The 25,180-nt window shown below is 47.4% G+C and overlaps 1 protein-coding gene across 1 annotated transcript in view; it reads right to left on the minus strand.

Moving 5' to 3' along the window:
* SATB2 (SATB homeobox 2) overlaps nucleotides 1–4,916 on the minus strand; it is a 183,612-nt gene extending 178,696 nt beyond the window's left edge. Inside the window, exon 1 of the mRNA XM_084829960.1 lies at nucleotides 4,697–4,916. Within this exon, the coding sequence (XP_084686086.1) occupies nucleotides 4,697–4,865 (169 nt within the window). The 5' untranslated portion in view covers nucleotides 4,866–4,916. The remainder of the gene's footprint in view (nucleotides 1–4,696) is intronic.
* Between the last annotated feature and the right edge of the window lie 20,264 nt (nucleotides 4,917–25,180).

Consider the following 25,180-nt stretch of genomic DNA (forward strand, 5'->3'; position numbering starts at 1 on the left):
AGCAATAAAAGGTCACAACATACTGTCCTACACCTAGTTCTACCACTAGTAGTAATTAACATTTGCATTTAACAGTGATACGCTAGGCCTTAAAAACAATAGCTGTTATCTTACTTGGAAGTAAGCGGCAATGAGTTCAGTGGGACTTAAGTAAGCAGGCATAAAATTGGGCTCCATGTTTGATGTCTAAAGCTGCAATCTAATGCACACTTATGTTACATTAAATTCCACTGAAATCAGTGGCACTTGATTCTGAGTAAACATACATAGGATTGGGCTGTAGGCCATTTTATGAACAATTTAAAACATGATTTAATATTTCTCCAAGAAATATTAAACCAGGCTTAATGTGCCTGTATTTAATTTCCAAAAGGATAGAAAAAATGGGTTGGGTCAAGGTTTAGAGTAGACTCATTGAAATCAATGAGACTTAAGTTAGTTGTGTCTTAGACTTAATCAACCCACTGAAATTAATGGAATTTAAATTAGCCATGATTAATTTAAGTCCCAGTACTCTAAGTATGAGTATGTCTGGATCCAGCCCACTATAATTTTATAAGAGCACTTGTATTAAAATTGGTACATAGGTCTGAGCATTTAGATCATATAATGTATCGAAGTTTATTTGATGTAGTCCAACAAGAAACTGTAGAAGATTTTGGTCTTTCAAAACATGAAAACAAGACAGGAAAATATGACTCAGGTATAGCACATACACCAAATTTCTATTTAGGTAAAAGCCAAATAGATCTTGAATCAGTCTGAATCAAATATGCAGAATCTGATAACAGAAGATGTGTTTCAACCTTCTAACATTACAGTAGGAATCAACTGGCATGGGTCAAATATGATCAAATATCCTTCTGTCTACATCTGATGAGGGCTTTTGACACTGTGTGGTTTCTGTACTTCAGTTTATTTCACTGAAGGACAAAATAGGGGAATTACTTGAAAACTAATTCAATTTTAAGCAGAATTCAGTGAGATCAGGATCATGGCCTTAAGTCACCTCTGAGTTGTTCCTGAGTTCCTCAAACCAATTTTTATCTCTTTTAAATACGAATAAAAAGAGAAGTGCCCATGAAAATTGAAGAGTTGTGAACAATGATACATTTTCATCAGAATTTTTACAAATCTGAGTTCCCTGGCCATTAATCATCCTTTTTCAAAATCCTTATGGAGCGAATTACTAACTGAGAGGGGACGCCAATTCTAGTAAGTGAATGTTACCCAGTAGGGATATAAAGCTGTCAACACCACAGAGCTCTTGCTTGCTTTAACCTCTCTCCCAGGCGTCATGTGTTTTAAAGAGATATTCGCCTTTTTCTCCCACAGTCTCGCCATAAAAGCTGCCAATCATGACTATCACAGCACTTCTGTTTCATTATACAGATGTTTAAAACAGAGCACTTAGATAACTGCAGGAACTGCTAGAACACCTAAAGCAGCCACCAAAAAAAGAGCTAATCCTGACTAGTTCAGCTGAAATTAACACAGTAAACTGCACCACATTTTTACATTCCCAAAGGAAACTACCTCTACCACACTCCTGCTAAACCTTTTGTTTAGAGTTTTACAAGCGTTTTACATCTCTCCCCAAACACCAAAACAGATTTTAACTCTAGAACAGTGAATATGACATTAGCAACAGAACAGCTTTCTGTAAAATCTCTTTTACCATACCATTTTTTTTTTTAATCTGTGAAGTGCACTTGCATATCCTTGCAGGTTTCCTTTGTTTAGAGAAGCCATTATAAAAAATAAAGAATACCAGAGATATGTCTATTAATACAGTTCACTACTTGGGAATAGCTTCAGGTCTATTAACTCTTTGTTTAAACAAATAATATATTCTAAACAAATACCGAGAATGGTACACAGCGAAGAATCAGTGTACTTCCTATTTTTTTTCCAGACACATGATAAGTAGGTTTGATGGACATCATATTTAGTTCAAACTAAACCACCATACATGAACTAAATTGAGAAGTCTTTTCAGTATATGATGTACTGAATATTCCTTTAATGTAACTAGAAATCTTGTTAACTCACTTTAACAATCCAAAGATTTGTACATGAGGCATTAGTTTTCCTTTCTGATATCATTAATTATTTTCACATCTAGAAAAATCAGATTTGAGTATTGCAATTAAAAAAGTACAACATTTGTACTATTTCACTACAGCTTTTGAAGCCACATAAGCTTCTTCTGACACACACAGATCATAATTGTGCTCTGAACTGTGAACAATTTCCTTGCACTTTTAAAAATAAAATTAGACTTTAGGAGGAAAGTGACAAAAAGCCTTTCATAAGATAGTTGTCTTTAAGGGTTTTTTAATATGAAGTGAAAATAAATTTTAAACAATTATTGCCTTATCAAGGTAGTCTGATTTAACTATGTTAGTGGTGAGTATTACTGATTTGAGAATCAGACTTTTTTCAATTCTTGTTGGCATCTGTAAGCAAGTACTAGAACTAGAAGAATTTGCATGAAACACAGTTAAAAGAGAACTGTAGTACAAGTTCCTCCTTTGAATCAGTTAGTGGTGCAGTTAGTAGTCAAGTTAGTAGCACAAGTTCCTCATTTGAATCAGTTAGAAATACATTAAAAGGTAACTTCTTTAGACCATGGCATTGAGAAATGAAAGCCCTGACATTAAACTGAATGAAATCTTCCATCCTGGACAACACTGGTATAATCAAAAGCAATTGTGAACTTCTTGTAGCAAAGCACTGTAGCAATGAGAAAGCATATGTAGGCCTAAACTTTAAAAAAATATGCTTCCCCCATCCAACAGTGGATATCAGCAGATCATCATAAGACATTAATGCAAATTTACAAACCCTTTCTAAAAATAAATGTTTCTAAACAGCCCCAAATGCTTCTAAACAACCCCAGGCTACTCCAAGCCTCATTTTGAAATATTTACAGAAAGATGTAGCTAGAAGCAAATCTATAAGTATACTATTATTACTTGCATAAGTTCCTCACTAGCATAGTTTTTAATGACATACTTCCCCCCCGCAAGCACACACAATGATAAGACATGGGGGAAAGCGATGCATTCACCAAAGGTTCTCAAGCCACTGTAAAAACTTTACTTTCCACTGTAAAGATAATCTAAGAATATACAGTTAACTAAGATGAGGGAGAAAGGAGAACCTCAAAATGCAGTTTCTCAACCATCTTTAGCAATCACTAATTCCACTCAATAAGGAATGTTTAGAAAACACACAAAATGATAGAACTGTTAAAAAGGATGCAGTGACATTATGTTGCATTTTATCATCACTCAAAATACTAATCCACTATTGGAATACACACTCAATTTTGCATTTCTTGCTATCCAGTAAGAATTCAGTCCATAGGCATTATAGTACTTTGTATGTTTTGCAGAACTGCCTGTTTGCCGTGATTTTTTCCTTCTACTTCAGAAATTTTGCAGAAATAATAGACCCTGTTATAATACTCAGCTCCAAAGATAAGACGATTGAGGTGAAAGAAGTGAGACATGCAACATTTAGAACAAGAGATCTTTAACTGGCTGCATATCTGGGATTTTAAGAAGTCATCTACTTGAATCACTGAATTTATGCTATAGAACACAGAGTATCTCAAAAACAAGCCATCATTGTATATACAACTGTACTGGTGCTTTAAAAAAATATGTTGTAATTGTCCTTAGAAGCAAAATCTTAGTTTTGTTTCAGGGAATATTCTTTAAAGTAATTAACTGCTTTATACATTTACTTGGTATTTTATTCTACTGATTGCTATAAAACTTTTATTGCCTAGTAAGCATCTTAGGATCACAATCCTAGAATGCCATCATAGTTACTCAGATAGATCCCACAAATTTCAAATAAACTAGACTAGTAATGCTATAGTAACAGTACAACAATTTTCTCGTTTGTGACAAGTGATTCAGAGGCATACATTTATTATCTCCATATATTCATAGTTACTAAACCAAGTTGCCCGCTTAAAAAAAAAATACTAAGACAACTTCTGAGACACAAATAAGATTAGGCTGATATATAATACTATAATGAAATAAATTTTAAATTTGCTTCCTTTGTAAGTGTTTATAGAGCATTTAAGATGCAAAATACTTGGGACAGAATTAGGCGCCCTTTTAAGTTCAATTACATTGCAATCCTGTACCTATTTACCCAGAAATAAGCCCCACTAAACTCAGTGGGACTAAGCAGACATATATATGATTGTGCTGTTAAAGAACTAACTTCTTGGCCACTTGATCTAGATACAGCCATAATGCAAAAGCCACTATTTAGAAGGGAGCCCCAAACAAACACAAAAAACAAAAAACCCCAAAGCCTTTTTGCGTGTCTTTCTAAAAGAAGGGCAAATAATTTAACAACTTAAAAACTTTCCAGGAAAAGCTAGGAACCTTTAACTGTGACATTAACCAGCTAACACCTGGTACAGAGTGGCAAAATGCCCAAAATATGCCACCTTCTATATAAACCACTTTCCTATTTAACCATAATGAGGCTGTTCGTTACTGATGAGAGAGAGGCAAGCGGGACATTAACAGTCACCCACTGACTTTCTTCCTGTAATCCTACACCAAGACACTCAAGCTTCATCAACCTGAACCCTAACACCCTGTGCCATTATAACTCAGCCACCAGTCTGTTATGTATACATTAGTTCTAGTAGGTTTGTTACCTCCCACTGATTTGGTGACAGAGCCATTGGGCCTCCCTCGGGCTCCCATAGGGCTCCCATTCTGTTCAAGTCTGGCCACCTTCACCGGGGGAGGACCTTTGACATCAGGGCTGCCGCTCCCTCTGTCTGGGCTATCCCTTAGACATGGACTCTCACTTCTCCGGTCCATACTACTTTGAGTTGGAGACAAAGTTCCCACAGGCAGATCACAATAAAATGAGCAAGGACCTAGAAAGAGAGAGAGGGAGAAAGAAAGAAAGAAACAGCACCATTTCAGAAGCATCCAAATCGAATCATGTATCAGTTAAACACATATACATTAAAAACAGTGCTTCAAGCTGAAATAAAAGTGATCCACATAGCACCAAAGAGCTAACCAGAAGACTTTGCTTTTGCACTTGACTTAATACCTTTCCTACGCTGCTAATATGCTTCCTATGCTGCTTGGGGAGCTGGCAGCTAACAAGTACTGACAGAGAAAGGTTCACAGAAGTTGATCATTCATTTAACTTCGGCTTTATAAACCATGCTATTACCGGAGCTATTTACACGCCATGGTTTCCGTCTGTGGGGTAGAGAGTGCAATTTAGAGAAACTAGGGAGTCAGGCAAACAAATCTATTAAGAAGTGAGCGTGCAACATTAAAGTGGTTAATGCGTTTCAGATGGCATGTGAACCGATATGCAATATAGTGGTTCAGTTATGTATCTAGTGAGGCATTTAAAGATCGGTCCTGTGCTGAGCAAACCATGCAGCAATAGCAGACAGACCTACAGTGACAACTAACAACCCTTAAAAACCTAGCTCCTTTGGAATTGTATTAAAAGAAAGCATTTTAAAAAATAAACAAAAAGCCAAGGTATGTCAGGCATCATTTCTGCTTTTAAATGCTCTGCTTAGAAATCGAGGCATTAAGACTAATTTTTACCTTTGTTATTTTTATTCAGCAAAGGAAAATTAAACTACAAATTTGCTTGAAAGGGGGACAAACCTTTCTTCTCCAGTCTTTCCCCCTGTCTCCGTGCCCACAAATCCTAGAGAGAGCATTGGCAGGTCGGTTCAATATTTTGTGCCGAAATGCTATTTCAAGCAGATTGAGTTTTCAAGCTTGACTACACAAGGTAGTACAGAAAAAAGAAAAAGCCACGGGTAGAGAGGTTTACGGAGTCATGCAGAAACTGATAAATGAGGGGGAGTGTAAGATATAATAGCAACACTTTCACCTGAACCACCTCAATAACATTACAGAGCCATCGGTGAATTGTATTTCTTTTAATCTAGCTCCTTAAGATAAGTCTTTCGAGATCATCGCGGTGAGTTTTTGCTGTAGTACTTACTGCTTATAGTCTGTCCGTAACTTGGCTGAGTTGGGCTCTGTCCATGGATCAAAAGTAGCGAATCCAGGGTGGAAAGTTTTCTTGAGTCCTCTTTGTATGTTATGTTCTTGGCTGCACCACCCCACCCCACCGCCGCCTCAAGTCCCGATGGTTTTTTTAGCTCCCGGGTCAGGATGTCTTGTCGCCTTGCGCTGCACAGACGGCTCGATAGTTTGAGGAAAGAACTCTTCCCAAAAGGGCACCCGAGGTGGCGAATGGAGAAGAGAGGTGAGAGCTCTGGGATCAGGGAGGAAGAGGAGAGGGAGGAAGAGAGGGAGGGGGAAATGCGATTTCTCACACCTTCACCAAAAAGGGGGGAAAGAAACCAAGGGGGGAGGGGGAAAGAAAAGGGGTGGAGAGGCTGCCTCTAAAGGGGGACGCTATCCCGGGCAAGCGGGAAAAGCGGCCGCAGAAGCCGGTGCTCGGATCGCCGCCGAGCAGCCAACAGCGCCCGATGTGTCACTTTCAATCTCTGTGTGTGTGTGTGCCAGGCAGCAAGAGCAGCAGCAGCAGCACGAGGGATTCGCCAGAGAGGAGACAAATGATTATTAGTTGCGTTGAGTCATCAGGCAAAGTGAGTCCTTTTCTGGGGTTGTCCTTCCTCGCTTTGGGAAATTTTGGGGGTGGTGGTGGCGGTGATGTCTCGGATTTTTTCCTCTCCTCTCTCTCTCCCCTCCCTCCTCCCGGCTCTTGGAATCCAAAATAACAACAGCTCCGCTTCCTCCCTCCGCTTCCCCTCCTACTTCCCCTCCTCCTCTTCTCTTCCTAGTCCCCCCAAATAGTGTCTGCGTTATCTTATGAGATCGCTTTTACAGGATAGAGCCCTTCCCCTTTCTAAAATGGCAATTTTTTTCCCCCCCAAACAAATTGCTGCTGCTGCTGCTGCTGCTGCTGCTGCTGCTGCTGGGACCGGCACCGCCGTTTGCATGCAGGCGGAGAAAGAGAGAGGGAAAAAGAGAGAAGCCCGCCTGGCAGGAAATTAAAGCCCAATAAATATATAATTAATTTAAACACGCAGTTCACGCACGCAGACAAGCAGACCAAAATAGGAGCGGCGGGGGGGGGGCGGGAGTAAGGAGGGACGGGCGGCAGGGGGGGAAGAGAGATGGAAGTATTGCGGAGGAAGAGGGCAGGGTTAGAGGGAGGAGAGGCGTGTGAAATGGGGGGGTGCGAGAAACGGGGGGGGGGAGACAGCAAGCCAGTGAGGCGGCGGCTGGGAGAGTGAAGAGCAGCCACGCGGGAGGGCACGCGGGACACGCGGGGGCGGGCGGGGAAGGTTGGCCGGGAAGGGAAGGGAAGGGAAGGGCGGCAGCTGGGAGCGGGGGGGAGCGTGGCTGCTGGGAGGGCTGGAATAAAGCGCACTGCGCGTCCATTCTGGGCGCTTCCTTCCCTCCTGTCTGGCCTGCGGCGGCAGCGGGCCCTCAAAACAAACGCACATGGCCCTCCCTCCCTCCCTCGCCTTGCCCTCACCCCGAAGGGAGGGGGAGCGGCTCGTGCCCCGCGGTCCAGGGGGAGGGGAGAAGGGGGCGCGAGGGCGGAAGCCTCCCCCGCCGCCTCTTTGCTCTCCCTCCGCTTCTGAGGCGAAGGGGTGGCGAGTGAGCCTCTCCCCCGCTTTGGGCGGGCAACGCTCTATACCGGAGGACAGGAAGAGGCGCGGGGGGGCGGCGCGCGAAGGGCGCTGCGCGCCTTTTTCTGCGCAGCGCGCGCGTTTCGGGAGTTGGGTCGGCTGCGGGAGCGGGTCGCTCCGAGGCCAGAAGAGAAGCGAGCCGCGAAGGGTTTATGAAGCGACCGACGACCTCCGCAGCCGCTTCCCGGCTGCCTCGGGCAGCGGGGCGCAGGAACAGCGGTTGCCGGGCGGTAGTGACTGCTGGCGAGAGCTGAGGCGGGCATTGTCCGTTCGAAAACACCGAGCCGCGAGAGGGCAGAGATGCGGGGAGCAGCCGCGGCCCCTTCTCGAGAGCTAACGGAGGCTGGGTGGGAAGGCTGGAGCCCGCAGCCCCAGACCGCTCCTTGCCCGCCCTGCATCCCGCGCAGGAACGAGATGCCGCGCCCGCCCCGCCTCCTCGGTCATGCCCCTCCGCCGCCAACCCCACCCACGCGCCCGGCGGCGGCGCCCCTCTCCTGCTCCGAGGCCGCCTCAGAATTGAAGCCGCTCCGTGGCGTCGGCGTCAGCGCCTCTTTTAAGGTGGCCCCAAAGGACGCCCTTCTCCTCTCCTCCGCTTTCTCCTGCTCGCGCCGTCGCGCGGAGGCGAGCCGCCTCCCAAACGCCTCGCTCCCTCTCTCCTTTTCCTCCTCTCTTTGTTGCGTTGGGAAAACGGCGCGCGCTTCCGACAGGGAAGGCGCAGGACTCCGCAGCTTGACAGAATTGTTGGGCCCCCTTAAGAGATCCTGATTTTACGGTGGCGCTAGAGGGTCAAAAAAAATCCAAACCCAGCCTGAGTGGATTTGGGGGGGGGGCTAACCACGACTAAAGAGGGACACGTTTAAATACTGGGGAGGGAACGGATTGATTTGACTCCCTTTTTGACCTAATAAATGAAATTAGGAGTGTGCACGGGTGGCAGTAGGAACAGAAGCTCTGATCTGATTCAGGACCGTTGAGCGGATGGAGGCAATTCAGATATACCATTATTAGGGAAGGACAAAACCGCCCCCAGAACAATGTCAGCATGAACAGAAACTGCAGGAAAGTGGAGGAAGGCCAGGCGGAGGGGGGAGAGTAAGACTTTAGAAGGTTCACTTTTTCCTCCTCATTGCAGTGGGACTTGCTTCCTCCCCAGTAAATCTGTGCTTGGATTGCAGCCGCGCAGCTCGATCTATTGCAGAGTTGGGCGCGCCTAAACCCGCGGCAATCGGTGGGTTTGGGGGCGCCTAACTGCGCAGGATTCCATTCTTAATCTTCCTGTGGGGGAGCCCTGACATTTCGAATTCAAAAGGTTGAGAGAAATGCAAGAGCTTGTTTTCTCCCGTCCGACGCATCTTAACTGACGCTTTGAGGGAGATCGCTTTTCGTGACAATCGCGCGCGAGCTGTGGCGCCGAATAAAAAGAAACCGTCTCTGCAGCAAAACTTGAAACGGTGTGTTTTTGTGCGCCTAGGTGCTGCGAAGGTTATGTAACCCACCAACCCGGCGGAAGAGAGTCAAGAAGAGTCCCGAATAGCTCCATATAATCTTGTGGAGGCCTTTATTCAGCGGGAAGCAAAGTAGGAGCTCTTTTTTTCCACCATGCATCTCCCCCCCCCCCCCCCCGTCGCAAACCGATATTATTGGTGTTAGTGCGATTCGGAAGAAGGCAAAGAGCGGGCTTGTTGTTTCTTTGAGGTTTGGGCTCTGCTGGAGTTTGGAGCCTGGCGGTAGAAGCTGAACAGCGGCGGCGGCGGCTGTTGTTATGCTTCTTCCGTCTCCAAAAGATGATAATAGGCTGCAGAGGATTCGCGACTCTCTCTTTCTGTCGCTCTTTCTCTCTGGGCTTCGGCCCTCTCTAGGAAGTATTACTGGCTGGCAGTCTGGGAACCACGGAGAACCCCTGATCAGGGTAAGAGATTAACTCCAGATCATTTCCATTTGAAATCGGAGTAAGGCAAGGGGGTCCACCCATCCCGGGAAAGCCAGGGGTTCTTCAACAGAGGATGAACTCTCTCCCCCCACCCGCCCCACTCCTATAAAATGCTCATATATTTAACATATACGCTGCGATCTTTTCCTGAAGACTTACGGAGTTCTCCGTCTTGCTTTGACATTTGAAAAGACGGGGGGTGGGGAGGTCGCATGTCCAGCTGAACTTTGGGGACCCAGCTGCAGGCTTCCGACAGCTAAAGGTGAGGGGCTATAGTTCTGCCCTGGTTCTAGAACTGTAGCCTGGGAAGGATGTTTACACGGCTCGGTGGTAGTAACTGAAGTCAAACTGCTGAAAGAATTACTCCCCAAGTTATCAAGAGTGAATAGTGCTTATTTTGGAAAAGAGGAGAGGGGGAAGACATCTGGAAGTGCGAGGACTTTAAAACAAAGAAAAGAAGCCAAACTATGTAGGGTTGGGGGAGGGAGGGCGGTTTTAAGTTGCCGATAAGTCTACACCCAGGCTTTATCTGACAGTCTTTTTTCCAGTAGTTAGAATGGGAGTTCTCCTCTTACCTTTATTATCCGGATCGGTAGCCAACGTTGGAAGTATTGGTGATTTTAGGGCTTGAGTACTTCTGGTGGGATAATGCTAATGGTTTAAGGCAGGATCTTCCCCTGTCCCTGACTGGTTCGTCACTATTATTCTAACTGATGATGTGCGTGACTGGAGAGAGTCAACCCAAGCTCATTAATGAGCTATTTTATAAAGCCCCAGAACTGAAGATCTTGATTTCCATTTGATCACTGATCTCGTTTAACACCGCACCTCTGTGTGAACAGCCTGATTACAGGACTTCAAGTTCAGCCTTCTTTCAGAAAATAGGACCCGATTGTTAACTTATTCATATTTTATAAAGTGTTAATATTTTATAAAGGTTTTAGGGGAAGCTATTGATTCTAAATTATTCAGCTGCTCCCAGGATTATTTGAATAATGTATACAATTAAATACATATATAAAATTGGATACAATGTTTTTTTTTAAATGTGACATACACTTTTATCCTTTTCTTTCATGTTAGGTTGGTTTTCTTTTGGCGAATTTAAACTTTTGTGAAACCTGTTATGGAGACATGAAAGTCCTCTAACTGTCGGATTGCCAAAATGGTTAAACTGTGGTTATTCAGAAACTCAAAAGATTACTATTAAATGCCATCAGAATGAACCTATTGCTTATAACTTCTACTTCTTGGATCCTGTGGGGTGTCTCAATTTAAAAACAAAACAAAAACATTCATAAACATTAAAGAAATTGCAATTTTAAGCACATTTGGATGGAATGAAATAACTAGATGAGCACAAGAGTTTCTAATATATTTACAAATCCCCCTCCCCAACCAATAAAAGCGTTTTCTGTTTCAAATTATGTATGGTTTCCTTAGTTGATCATTTTCACATATTGTCTTTATTTGGAGGGGGGGGGGGACACTTTTCTTTTTTTACTCCTGCTAAGTATAAAGCTAGTTTGAATGATCTAATAACCATATATCTTCAGCATTGAGAAAACTAACTCAGAGGTATTTCTTCCTTTGGCATGTTTAGGTGGTTGAAAAAATAAGAAAATCTTATTAGGTCAGAGACAATGTACACACATGTTGTAGGGGAGAGTTCCGCCCCCCCCCCCCCAAGAGTCCTCAAGGAGATTTGGGTCAAAACGCATTGAGGGTTGCTTTTAATCATCGAGGATCTTTTGATTACCCTCCCTAGCAATTAAACCTCGAAAGCATCTATAATTACTTCAACGTCACTACTTCCAGCTTCCGTATGAATTGGGGTGGCTCTTTCTTTTGCCCCCTTTGAAAGATGAATTCAATCCAAATATTAGGTCTGATACTTTCGTTTAATGTCAGAACTTGTGTCAGAGTTTGTCTGCCTTTCTTTCTTGTCGCCTTTTTTTAATTGGGCAACTGGTAGCCAAGCGCTTGAACTGCTGAGATCTCCAGAAGCAACAGATCTCAAGCCAGGCCAGTCAGTCCTCGCAACAGGAGGATCTGCTCTGGATTGTTTGTCCGGTTCTGCCTCCTTCCAGTGGTGCTCTGGGTGACAAGTTGCACCTTTCACATACCCCTGCCTGGCTAAAAAGAGAGGGGAGAATCTACCATTTCCCCAAGGGGCTTAATAGTTATTTTAAAAACTCGGGGCGAGGAGAAGAGAGTCCTGTATCGACTTTCTTCCCTGGAGTCTGAAGAAACCACGGTGATCAAGCCCTTCGGGCTCAAGCAAATCCCATCGACCGCGGCGAAAGTTAAAATTGTCAAATGAACGGGCGGAGGGGGGCAACCTAAAACCGCCTGGCCTGCAAAATCGGCCCAAGAATAATAAAGCACAGAACCCCTGAGGCGGCCACGGCCGCCTCTAAGGAGAAGGCCAAGAAAGCCAGAGGAGGGTCATTCCTATTAGGGCCGAGGCTTCCCCCCACTTCCACCACCCCAGCCCCGGAGGGAAGCGAAGATTTCACATGTGCTCGGGCTGGCCGAGGAGCGAGAGAGGGCGTTAGGAAGAGAAGTTCGACAGCTAGCCGCGAGGCCTGCGTCTCTAAGACCTTGGGCCCGAAGACGTTTCCTCGCAAGGAGGCCCCGCTGGTTTCGCAGCGACAACGCGTCCAGCTCAACGTGTTTCGGAGGGTGGCCTCCGGCAGCGATCTTAACCTCACGTCGTTTTCGCGGCGCAGCCCCTTTAGCCGAAGTTCTTAGGAGTGAATTGCAGATTGAAGGGTGTGTTAATGAAAGAGGGGGCAAAATGAGGGGGGGGGTGTTTTCGTGGAAGCGGCTTTGTGCTGGGTCAGGCGCGTATCCTAATGCGGGATTTGGAAGCGCGTGGATTTCCATGGAGTTTACTTCCCTTCAATGCGTTCAGGTTTCCACTCTTGGCGGGGTTTCGTGGCGGTTTGGAGGAGGAAGACTGGCGTTAGGTGTATACAAGTAAAAGCGAAAGGCTGCGTGACCGGATGCGAGAGAAGCAGGGTGTGTATGTTTGGTGTACACCACAGCTCTTTGAAGTCTACACCTGAAAAGGCCCGTTCTGAATGCGACAAGCTCGTGTATCATACAGGTGCACGAATTAGGCAACCGTGATTGGCTGTAGCTCCTTGTTGTACACTAGCACGCGCCAGTCTTGATTCTGTGTAATGTGAGAATTGGCCCAAATGTGAACGGCCCCGTGTGCCTCACGTGTTGAATGAGATTCGAAGCAGCTCCCTGTTAACAGCAAAGCCAAACAACCTTCGGGGACTGAATGCGCTTTTTCGAAGGTGGGAAGAGGGGTTAAACTCAAGAGCTTGGACTTGGCTTGCGGAGGCGGGGGGCGAGGGACACGTTCTTTGCAGGAGTCTGGGAAGGGGGTGTTGTGAGACGGAAGACGGGCGTCGCGTGCCCAGACGTAGAGAGTGGGAAATCCATCCAATGTATTTAAGTGGAGCTGTCTCTATTTAGATAACACCCTCTTTACTCCCCCGCGGTTCAACGGCGCTTACTTCCAAGTAAGCATCCATAAAACAGCAGCCTAAGAGAGAAACTTCCCCAAGTCCACGGGCCGCAGGGCTGTGGGAAAGACGTGTTTGCTAAAAAGCGTGTTAGACGAGGCGGGCGGGGAGAAGCCAGGCTAGTCGCGCTGGGTGCTCGCACGGTTTCAGAGGAAGGGAAGGGAGGGAGGGCTGTTTGTTTACGGCCCTCCTCCCCCTGGCGGAGGGGGGAGTGCTCCGTCCTTCTGAACTGGAAACGAGGATCAACCATAAAAGAGCCACCGCCGCAAAGCAGATCGGCTCCCGGTCTCTCTACACCCTTGAACCCAGATGAGCGGTTGTGCCAACTTGTGGCTCGCGTGGGGGTGGGGGTGGGGGTGGGGGTGGAGGGAACGGCTGGCAAGGACAGCGGAGGAGGGGCCTCCTGCTTGCACGTTAGGCCCATGGAGAGCGGCGGAACACGGCAAACCCGCTGCCCTTCCTCTCTCCCTCGGCTGAATGGACAAGCGCCCTGCACCCAGGGCCAGGATACTCCCGTTCTTTCCCAGGCCCTAGACTGGCTGCTACACAGCAGACGGGGGCTCCGCCTGACTCCGATCCTGCCTTTCATAATGCCCATCGGCAAAGAAGCCCCCCGAACTCAGGATGGAAAGGGGGACTTGCGGAGCTGCAGCCAGCAAGGCGAACAGACGCTTGACGCGCAGGGGCTCGCTGTCGCAGGCGCGCGAGAGCTGCGCCTTCGAGCAGCGCCACCGCGCGTCCCGGCCGCGTAGCGCACGCCAAAGGACGAGCAGCCTTGCCCGAAGACCGTGGCCGTAGCCCCTCTTGTCTCGCAGTGATGGGCCGCGCGGGAGGCGAGGAGAGACCTCCCCCCAGGCGGTCCGGTGGCACGAGGCTCCTCGAACGCTGCGTGCCGGAGTGTTCGCATCTCCGTCGGCGTGGCGCTCTGGCAGACCCTGTCTTCAGCCGCGCCCGGTAACAACGCGATTATGTAAACCCGGCAAGTCACACGTGCTCTGCACATGAAAGCGGCACTTGATCATTTCAGACTGGGCCTTATTCAGGCGGAAGACCTAAAAGCGTCTCGGAAGGGGAGGGGAGGACAGTGTAAGGCCGAACCGCAAAGCAGCTCTTAGTTAACCTGGCGCGCATACTCGAGAGCACTTTCCAGCCCAATCCTACACATGTTCCCTCAAAAGAAGCCCTAAGTAATTCCCAAGCATAAGACTGAAGCGTTAAAGGCGCGTTAGTTGCCCCTTAATACCCCTCAGCCATCCTGTCCGACTTACCTCAGATTAAGTAACCTGGAGTAAATCTTGAGCGTGTGATAAGAGGGGCATTGCATTTGTTTCTCCGAGGTATAATGTTTCAAGCCTGAACTGTAGCAGCTCCTTGGGAATTCTACACATTCAGGATCGGAGTGCTGTTTAGGCTTAGGGTAGTAAAATCTTCAGAGTCAGGGTGGGGTAGAGGGTGGGGTTAGAGCAGGTATAGCCTAGTTCCTAAGAGACCGAACTACGAATTAACAAGTCCCAGGTTCGAATTTGCCGGGTGCCATGTATTCACTAGGTCGCCTTAAGCTAACCACTCTCTTTCAGCTGCCCTTCGGAAAATAATACTGGCCCATCTTGGCCGCTGTCCGGGTTATAGGGGTTGTTCAGCAAGATCCTGCGTGAGAAGCGCCTTGAACAGATCAAAGCGCTATACAAGTGTAAGCATAATTCATGGACACACGTGCGACCCGATCCTATGCATGTATTCCTGGGAAGTAAGACTCGCGGAGTTGAATGGGACAGTAATTACCACCAAAAGATCGCTGCGGATGGTTTCCAGGTGGGACGTCGAGTACAGGTGTGGCAAGGAAACCCGGACAGTGCACCATCTACTTGTCCCGCTGCGTCTTCCGCAGCCAGGAAGCGTGCACCCTTTCCGAAATCCACACGGTGTGTTCCCCCGACGGGTACATTCCCAAAGGGGCAAATTGCGGGGTGGTCTCTCTCTCTAGTCAAGTAGACGGCCGGCCTAATGCAGCCAGTCCAAATCACTGGAACACTGCGATTTTCACCCTGAGTTTACGAATCTTTCCTGACTGAGTCCTCAGTGGGGGTTACTACGGAATAAATGTGGACGTTTTAAAAACTCGATTCCGTCTTCTTCGTAAGAGCAGAAGTGTTGAAGACAGCTTACACCTGGAGGCTGTGTTTAGGATCAGCGTAAACCAAAGGGTCCCCGTTCCTTTATCCTAACCCAGGATTTGCTTGAAAGACAGTCCTAGGGATGGTAGTCTGCTCCATTTCGGAATGAAATGGATTGGACTTACTCCCGAGTAAAAGGATTATCGTCCCAATGGCTTCGCTAAAACCTACCTGCGAATAAAGGCTGGCGGACTGCAGCTTCCCCCCACTCCATCCAGCCTAAACATATTTCTGGGGAGGGGGACCGATTTCTGCCCCTCACTTTCGGTATATGGGCTAAAGGAGAAGATGGAAGTGGAGATGCCCTTGACTTCAGTCGTACAACTTTAGCCCACATACCGGCACTGAGCCGGATTGTGAATCGGTCTCTGTTAAATACGACATTTAAAGCGTTTGGGGTATAAACGCAATGAACACACAGGCTGCCTTCATACACACTTAAGGAACTCAGAACGAAACGGTTTTTGCCGGCAAAGAGGAAATCTTTAGGGGGATGTTACACGTCCTACAACAGTTCTACAGACAGATCTTTTGAAAAGAATACAGACTTGATAACAACAACGAGACCAATAAAAGGCAGGCCATGATTACCTTCGGATTTAAGTTTGGTTGTTTTTTAATTTGCAACTTCCTATAAGAGACTAACGAACTTAATGTTTATTCGTTGGTAGAAGGAGAATTGCTCTTCTTCCACTCCGATCTGAATCCTCTTTATTCAGAATGCGATGACACCAAAGAATGGAAGTAGCTTCTATAGAACCGCGTTTGATCCACAAAGGGATCATTTAAACGGCACGAAAAAGACAAACTATATTCTTGGTGGTTCACTACGAACATATGGATGAATAATCTCTTAAGAACAAATACCACTTATTTGGAAATAAAGACTTGGGGCTTTCAATAAAACGTGTTCCCACCAAAGTGTTTTATGGGTCGTAGCCTTAATTATGAACCGGCAGAGAAGAATAGGATGCGAAATATGAACTAGGGATGCAACTTTAAAAAGAAAGGAGTGTTCCTGTTATTTTTAAGTGAAAATGGTGCAATAGGAGGTTCCCATGAAGGGGTGTGTGTGTGTGTGTGTGTGTGTGTGTGAATCAAAAGAATAGATCCCACTACTTCAGTTATACCGTGGGTGGCACTCCTACACACTTCGATGGGATGTACTTCTCATTGAATTCAATGGAATTTACTTCCAAGTATCTGTATCAGTATAAAGAGCGGATAAGATCAGCTATTTAATCACCCAAGGGTCTGTGATTTCAGCGTTTAGGTGATTTTGAAAGCCCCCCCCCCCCACTAGATCAGTCAGAAACTCCAAGTAGGGTGGAACTTTCAAAAGGAAAGTCTCCTAATCAGACAGGAAAAAGCAAAGGAGACCTCCTCGGAACCTCCTTGGGAAAACTGCTGATAGCTGATGGATTTCACAGGCAGTTTATTCCTTCTAGCGAATAACACAACAAGCATTGAGTAGACCCTTGCTTAGACCCAATAGGCCCTTCAAATAATACTTTTTAATTATTTTTAAATCGTCATTCAGCTATTTAATAATAAAAGTATTCCCAATACTCCTAGAGGCTGCGAGTTCGTTAACATGTTACAGTGTAATCCTATAGGTGTCTAATAAGAATTACTCCCCTGTAAATGATATGGGATTGCCCCCTCAAGTAATGTCCATGAAAATAACTGTGACTTGCACCACACTATACGCAGGTAAATAAACATGTTTAGGGCAGGGATATCAGACTTTTATTCTTCCAGAATTAATTTTTATAATGAAATCAACCCATTTAGACTTAGATTTTAACCATTTGGCAGTTCATACTATTTTATTTACACACCAATTCTTTTTAAATTAATTGTCACCCGTCAACCAATTTTGAACATCAGTTTACCCTGTTATTAGTCCTAGGGAGATTTTAACAACTACTATGATGCAAATAAACAATTGAGCTTTTGAAAGGAATTTTCTTTTAGAGGAAAGGCAGATTGTAAATGCTTTAAATAAATACATAATTGTATCTTATTTATGAATACAAGCATTTGATGTCTGAACGTGGATATGGCACCTAAGTGGCTATCTGAATTCTTTTTATTTAGATTAAAGGGGGGTAGTCATTTTGTTTGTTCCAACTCTAAGTAGTTAATAGATATAGTTAGGACCACTGTAATAAACACTTTTGATTTGTAAAACCATGTCAAGCCTAATTCAAGGTAAATTGAATTCGAATTGAAAAGTTGGTTCTCGTTGGTAGACGTAGCCAAGCCACGCTGACGCACAAGGTCTCTTGTCTTGCTCAAAGGACCTATAAGCTCAAAGTGTGAAACTAACACATCCATTATGCCTGGGTTGATGACAAAGATTGGGATCCTGGAACGCTGGAATTGGTTCAGACTTTGTTTTATGCGGAAGAGGATTTACGGTGGTGGTAATTTCAGGCTAGAACATTCTGGACTTTATTACTACCCTACGTGAAACCCTTAGAATTGTTTGGTGTGGCTGGCTTTAGAGAACTTCTCACCATCCTGCCCCTTTTGAAATGTGTGGCTCGTTTTAATTATAGATTTTCCATCTATTATCTTTCTCTAATTATATGTGGGGGGGGGAGCGGAAAGCGAAAGGTCTTTGGTTTAGCTCCTCAATTTCCATTCAAAACCGAGGTCTAAACCATCATGAGAAAGAAAGAAAGAAAGAAAGAAAGAAAGAAAAGTTTGTAGGAGCAAACGAAAGCTAGATGAATTTGCATGAAAAATAAATGTTGAAAGAATTAATCCTAGTTCTATTTTTTATTTATTACATTTCTATACCGCCCAGTAGCCAAAGGTCTCTAGGTGGCTCACAACAATTAAAACCATAAAATACACCAAGATGCAGGACACTATAGGCTTCCATGCAGGACCTTACAAAACACACAAACACACGCGTTCTTCCGATACCCAAACCCACTGTAACTACATAGAGGATCTCTTGAATTCACTATTCAGATAATAGACCGCAATATGTGAGAATATTTTATTTTAAAAATATTTATTTTCTTCCCTCGATTTTCCCTCCCGCCAATAATATCTCCAATTGTTCATCAGTTCTTTATCCCTCCCCCCTCCCAAAATACTACAGCAAAAAAACAACATCCCGAAAAATAAGTTTCGGACACAGTCTAAGTAAAGTGACCAAGGTGCATCTATCTATTTTCCCCCGCCCACCCCCTTCCCCTCGACACATGCTGCCTTCAACCTCTCCAAGCCACATCACAAAGATCATGTCGGACTTCTAAAACCAAAGCTCTCTGCCATGGTTGGCGAAAACCATCTTCAAAACCAACTGAAAAGACAAAGTCGAGGTATCTTGGTATCCTCGAGGCTTACACTAAACCTCAAGGGACTTTGCGGGGAAGCGGATTGGGGAGATGGCTGGCTAAAAGACAGAGGTGGCTAACTCTGAATGGGTCGTTTCTGGAGGTTTCGCATATAGCTGGGGTGTTGCCATGCGAAAGGGCCCCTCCCCCAGATTAGCAGAAAGATACCAGAAAGATCCTGTAAAGCTGTAAGGGGGGAGGGGGGAGGAAAGAATCCGTTCTACTGATTGAAAAGTTGAACCATTTGAAGACTGAAGTTCAAATGCGCATCGCTACAGTACGAGCAAGGGTTGCTGAGGTCTGTCTTTACTCTCCCCCGCCCCGCCCAGGCCTCATTTTCTTCCCCCCACGCCAGCACTGCAAGATATGGGAGCTCGACAAGGGATGCGAAGGTTCAGTTCCGCCTCTGGTCGTTAAGAGTATTGCGAGGGATCCTGTTTTGTTCCCCCTGGAAAAAAGATGGGGGGGGGGAGGCCAGGGGGAAGGGCTAGGCCACAGGTTGCCATTGGTTTAACTGGCCAGACACCACCAGCCGAACTGCAAGGTCCTGTTGTGGGTGTGCTTGTGTGCATGGGGCTGGGGAGATCTGGGTTCGAGTCCCCGCTCGGCCGTGAAGCTCACAGAGTGACTTTGGGCCAGACATTGCCTCTTCGCCTACCCTACCTCGCAGGGCTGTTGTGAGGATAAAACGGAGAGGAGGAGGATCACGTAAGCCGCCTGGGGCTTCTTGGAGGAAAGGCAGATATAAAATGATGATGATGCATACACACAGCAGGATCCTGCAATCCGGCTGGTGGTGTCTGTGCCTTTTCCTAGGTCGTCTAGTAATGTGTGATGGGGATACTATATTAGTATATATTACAGTCTGAAAAGTTGCCTTTTGGAACTCTTTCTATTCCTCTTTCTCGGCCCCAAGGGGCTCCCGGGAGGGGGGGCAAGGAGGAAGGCCGCCCCCTCCTCTCCCTCCTCCCCCCCCGGTCAGCGCCCCCTTCCGAAGAAACCTGACACGCCCTTGCCTGGCGCCCCCGAGCCCGACCCTTTTCTCGCCTGAACTTTGCTTGGGGGCTCACCGATCGCAGCCGGCGGCGGCAGGCCTTCCTGGTCGCTGCCGCGCGGGATCGTGTCAAGCGCCTGTTGATCTTCTCCAAAGCTGCATCCGCCGCCTTCTTTCCCCCTTCGCCACTTCCCGGTGGCAAGCCACGCGAGCTACTTCGCTTTGGCCATCGCGCTCGCCCGAGGGTCTCTCTCTCTCTGTATGTGTTGGGGGGGGGGGTCTTTTTCTTCTCGTGTTTTGAAAGGCGAGAAATCCTCGCCTTTCTTTCCTCCCTCTGCAATTATTCTGCCTTTTAATGCCACTCAGCTAAAGGGACCAACCCCCCATCCCCACCTTTATTGCCTCTGATTGAAGAAAGAGACGTGATCGACAGGTGAGAGCAACAGGCTGGTTAAGTCGGGACGCTTACGGACCGAAGCCGGATATAGTATCTCTCCCACCGCACCCACCGACCCCACCCCCACCCCCGGTTTACTTGGGAGCAAGAGAAAAAGACCCGAGGTTTTCCGCAGAAAGGCTTTCTTTCCAAACACCCCGATCCACAAGCAGGTTTGCTGGGCGGTGAGCCTGGCTGGTTTCAGTGGAGCTTTCTTTTTAAGGAGCACCCGGATCGGGGCTCTTTGGTTTCAATCAACGAGACTTGCGGGAGAGCAAAGGCATTTGCCATCATGGTGAAAGCGTGCTTCGGACGGGTGTGTGTGTCTGTTACGCTTTCAAGGCGATAGACCTCATTGAGGCGGAAGCCAGAATGAGAGCCACGGCCCGGTTGAAATCAATGGTAGGGCAGCCTCCGAGTCTTTAATATCGACCATGTCCCCGAACTCCGTATGCCCGATTGTAAGAACGCAACGTGTGAAAGACCCAGTCAAGGCAACAGAATGTAGGGTTTGTTTATGTATTTAAAACCTTTCTAGGCCTCTTTTCAAAGCAGGAATATCCCCGCCGCGAAAGCGGCGTGCAACAATAAAATAGACCGATACAGTAATAAAACAGTACATTTTTACATTTTAAAAAAAACCACGCAGTACCTAACATCGAGCGCCTGGTAAGGCTGTGGCTGCAATCCTAAACTCAATTACTAGAGCAGCCTTCTTTAACCTAGCGCCCCCCACCGCAGATGTTTTGGACTACAACTCCCATGATCCCTGACCATTGGCCATGCTTGCTGGGGTGGATGGGAGTTGAAGTCCCAAACATCTGGAAAGCACCCGGTTGGGAAAAGCTGTGGTAGGAAGCACGCTTAGTTTAGGCTGCTCTCCTAGATGCATTGGCCTGAGAGTAGGACCCATTGAGGTCAACGGGACTTCCTTCTGAGTAAACATGCGTGGGATGGCAGGGCCCAGCTGGATGTGCTCTTCCTTGGCAATCAGTTCCACTGGACGCAGTGGAACGCTCTTCCCAGTAAACGTGCCTAGGAATCCTGTGGCTGCACATCCCACTTCACCCCAGACAAGGCTGCCTTCTGTGTCTTCAGCCTCAGCACCAGGCGCATCAGGTGTTGGAAGAAAGCCCAGAAAGTCCACACTGGGGCAACTTAATCAGGTGCCTTTTCAGTGGTGGCCCCCAGACTATGGAAGGATCTCCCCACGGAGGCCCACCTGGCGCCAGCACTGTCATCTTTTCAGTACCAGGTTAACACTGTCCTCCCCTCCCATGCATTTAATGGAATATGATGGGGCATTTATGCCAGCTGTCTAAACATGTCTCCTATTTTATTGTAATTGTTTTTACCTGTTTAAATTGTTTTAACTTTTGTATATTTAATTCTTTTTATGCTGTATTTTATCTTGTGAATTGTTGTGAACTGCCCAGAGAGCTTCAGCAGGCGGTGTAGAAATGAAATAATGAAATAAACAATAGCGTTTCTTTCCCTTCTGTTCCCTGGCTGTCTCTTGCTTCCCGCGTGCTCCCTTCCCTGTCGCCAGAGCAGAGCAGAGTGGCCTAAGCAACGCCATCCCAACCACAGGATCTCTTCCTTTTGACTAGAGCATGTGGCCCTGTGGTGTGCAGTGGTGCACCCAGGAGACCTCCGCTCCCCAAATAACCCCACAGCGAATGGCAGGTGCTGAGGGCAGAAGCAGAAGCAGAAGCAAACCTCATTTTTATGCCTGTAGCCATGACAGTGCTGGGACTGAAGTGAGAAATGCAAAACTGTCCATGCTCAGAGTGTTTTATTTGTTCATTTTAAATCAGGGCTGGCAAACTTGTTGTAACATAATATAGAAGCAGTTGTAGAGCATGGAGTGGGGCGAGGAAGAGAAATGTGAGTTGCCTACTTCACAGCTGGAGCAAGGCACGTGGCTGAGGTAATACAAGGGGCGCACGGTGCTTAAGGCCATTAACTCCAGAGTCTAAAATCCTCCGGCGCTGTGTGCATTGCTTGGGCGATCGCTGAAACTGCGAAATAGGGGACAGCAGCCACGTACAGTTCCTTCCCAGAAGGGGGGGGGGCGTTCTAAACTGAGGGGGAAACCCTGAGTACAGTTCCACACTACCTCGGGATAAGCCCCGGCGGAGGTCAACTGGGCCTATCACGGAGTAAGTGTGCAAAGGTGAGGAGAGCCATACAGAGAAATCCTAAATATGCCTGCTCAGAAGTACGTCCCATTGAGTTAAATGGGGCATGCTCCTACCTAAGCGTGTATAAGATTGCAGCTCCAAAGTGCTAAATCTTGAAAAACGCAGGCAGACTCTGCTCAAGTGAACTGGAGTAACTCCCCCGATCTAGATTAATGGAAACGCTTTTCACTGGGAGTAGAAAGTGCTACGGCACTTGTTTGCACTTCAGTTATTAATACGAAGGGCAGCATTAAGTTACCGATATTAAAGGTAAAGGTGCCCCCAGCCAGTCGTGTCCGACTCTCGGGTGCGGTGCTCATCCCCGCTTCTAAGCCGAAGAGCCAGCGCCGTCCGAAGACGCTTCCGTGGCCATGTGGCCGGCATGACTGGACGCCGGGGTGCACGGAACGCTGCTACCTTTCCCGCCGGAGCGGTACCTATTTGTCTACTCGCAAGGAGCTGGGACTGAAGACGGGAACTCAGCAGACCTTCAGGTCTGCAGTTCAGCATCTTAACCACTAAGCCACCGCTGTCCCTAATATTAATATGAAGTAATTAAATAAAACAATCCCGGAGGCGTCCTTCTAAATATGTGTGTTTAGGCTAGAGATGGCACACCCATCCACACAGCCAGTTAATCTGAAGTGCCAATAGGTTTTAAACCATAATCGGTCCCGACAGACACAGTTAAAAGCCCAGATACTTCGGCGGCAGTGGTCCATTAAGCTGTATCAAAGGTCGAGTTGCCATTGATTAGGACATGTAGGGCTTTAACCAGACGGATCCTGAATCCAGTGACATGGAAGACAGGTTTATTGATTTCCGTTCAGACGTGCATGTAGGGGACACTTGATTTCTCTACAACCGATTACTTCACGCTTGATGCCTTAGCGATATGAAATAGCTGAGATATGGCGATTCCATCCTCAATTGCCCATTCCCACGAGCAAATGGTGGCCGTATGGTGACGCCACTAGGTGACGAGCACGCACCTACGTGTCAGGTCAGGATAATGAAATGGCGTAAATGCAGTGCCGGGCATCACACCTCATACTACTTCTCTAACAAGCACATTTACTTGAAAACGGATGGCATCGTTCCCCTCGAGTTTGCTTGCTGCCAAGCAAATATCCTCAGATTTGGAGTGTCAGTAACATGTTTAACGGCTCTACGGAAGCCAGGTGGTCGACGAATCACTAAAACACCAGATTGTAATCCCACACCTAACCACGCGCGCCTAAATCCCATTGAAATCAATGGAACATCAACTCCGGTTACGGTCTGCAGGATTGCAGTGCGAACCGTGTTGGATCAGGCTGTTTGCCCCGCTGAGTAGTTCAGAAGGGGGGGCGGGGTCACACAATCGCCTTCTGTCCAAGCATTTCGCCTTTGTGGATTCGGTTGCAAACATAGCCGTGGTTTAGGAAAATCGAGGGCAATTCAGCCCTGCGGAAGAAGGCAGACCACCAAGGGCAAATCCAGGAAAAATCAATAGATGAAGCGAGAGCCGCAGTAGCCTAGTGGCTAAGAGTCTGAACTAGGAATCAAGAAGTCGTGGGTTCGAATGCTGCTTCTGGCATAAACTCACTAGGTGACCTTAGACAAGCCACTTTTCCGCAGCCTCAGTTCCTCCATCTGCAACATGGGCGATAAGAATATTGATTTACCTTACAGCAAGCAGCCTTCCCCAACCTGTTGCTCTCCAGATGTTTTAGACTACAACTCCCAGCATTCCTGACCATTGCACATGCTATCTGGGGATGATGGGAGCCAAAGTCCAAAACATCTGGACCTTGGGGAAGGCTGCCTTGCAGAGCTGTTGTTGTGAGCCTTCGAGGAGATTCCCCCAGGAGCCCAAACTCCACCCCCTGGAGGAACCCCAAGAATCCGCAAGGGCTGGATTGGGGTGCCCCACTGGCCAGAGGTTCTGCACCCTTGTTGTAAGGATTCGAACTAGTGAGTGCAAGTGAAGCACCTTGACCACCTGACACTAACGATGGGGAAACATGTGCCCTCCAGATGTTGGGGCCTACAATTCCCATAAGCCCTCAACACTGGCTACGCTGGCTAGGGCTGATGAGAGTTGTAAGCCAAAACGTCTGGAGGGCCAGAAGTTGCCCATCCTTACCCTATACAAACGTTGTAGTAGCAGCAGCAGCAGCAGCAATCCTGACGTGGCTTCTGGACAAAGCTAAACATCATGTTTGACCCATCAGTTTCAATGGGAGTCCTACTGCGGGAGCCTCTGCATCCTGTTTTGGAAGCGAGTCCACTATGTCGAATGGGATTTCCTCCCGTGCAGTGTACCTAAAGTCGCGGTCCCATGCAGGCTTGCTCGGGAGCGGACAAATTTTGGAGGGGGGGTTGCGAGCACATTTTGGAGGGTGCGGCATCTATACATCTCTTCCCTAGAAACCCGGAGCGTCCGAAGCGCTTCACAGGCAACCCCGCGGCAATATGTACAACGCCTCGGCAAGGTGGGCCGCTTTGATGGCGCCCACCGCGGACGGGGGAAACGAGGAGGCGGAGAGGGTCTCGCCCGAAGTTTCGTGAAGTGGGGGCTGTGCCCAAGCAGGGCGCTACCACTTCTCGGCCGGCTCTTCCTACTACTCCCCCCGCCCGCCCTTTCACAGGCTGCCCCCTCGCTCGTCTCTCTCTCGCTCTCTCTCCCGGGAGCGCAGCCGCCCTCTGGCGCTTTTCTGCAAAGGCAGAAGGCAGCCGGCCAACCACCAGCCGGATCCCCTTGACCTGAAGCCGGCGTCTTCGGGAAAGCCCTGCGGGAACAGCTCCAGGGGAAGCGGCTGCGTGGCGCGGAGCCAAAGGGAGTGCCAAGCGCGCGCGCGCAGCCCGCTCCTCTCACAGCCAG

The sequence above is a fragment of the Heloderma suspectum genome, chromosome 1 (assembly GCF_057233095.1).
Source record: "Heloderma suspectum isolate Gila_16-S chromosome 1, 16-S_ref, whole genome shotgun sequence".
NCBI lineage: Eukaryota > Metazoa > Chordata > Lepidosauria > Squamata > Helodermatidae > Heloderma > Heloderma suspectum.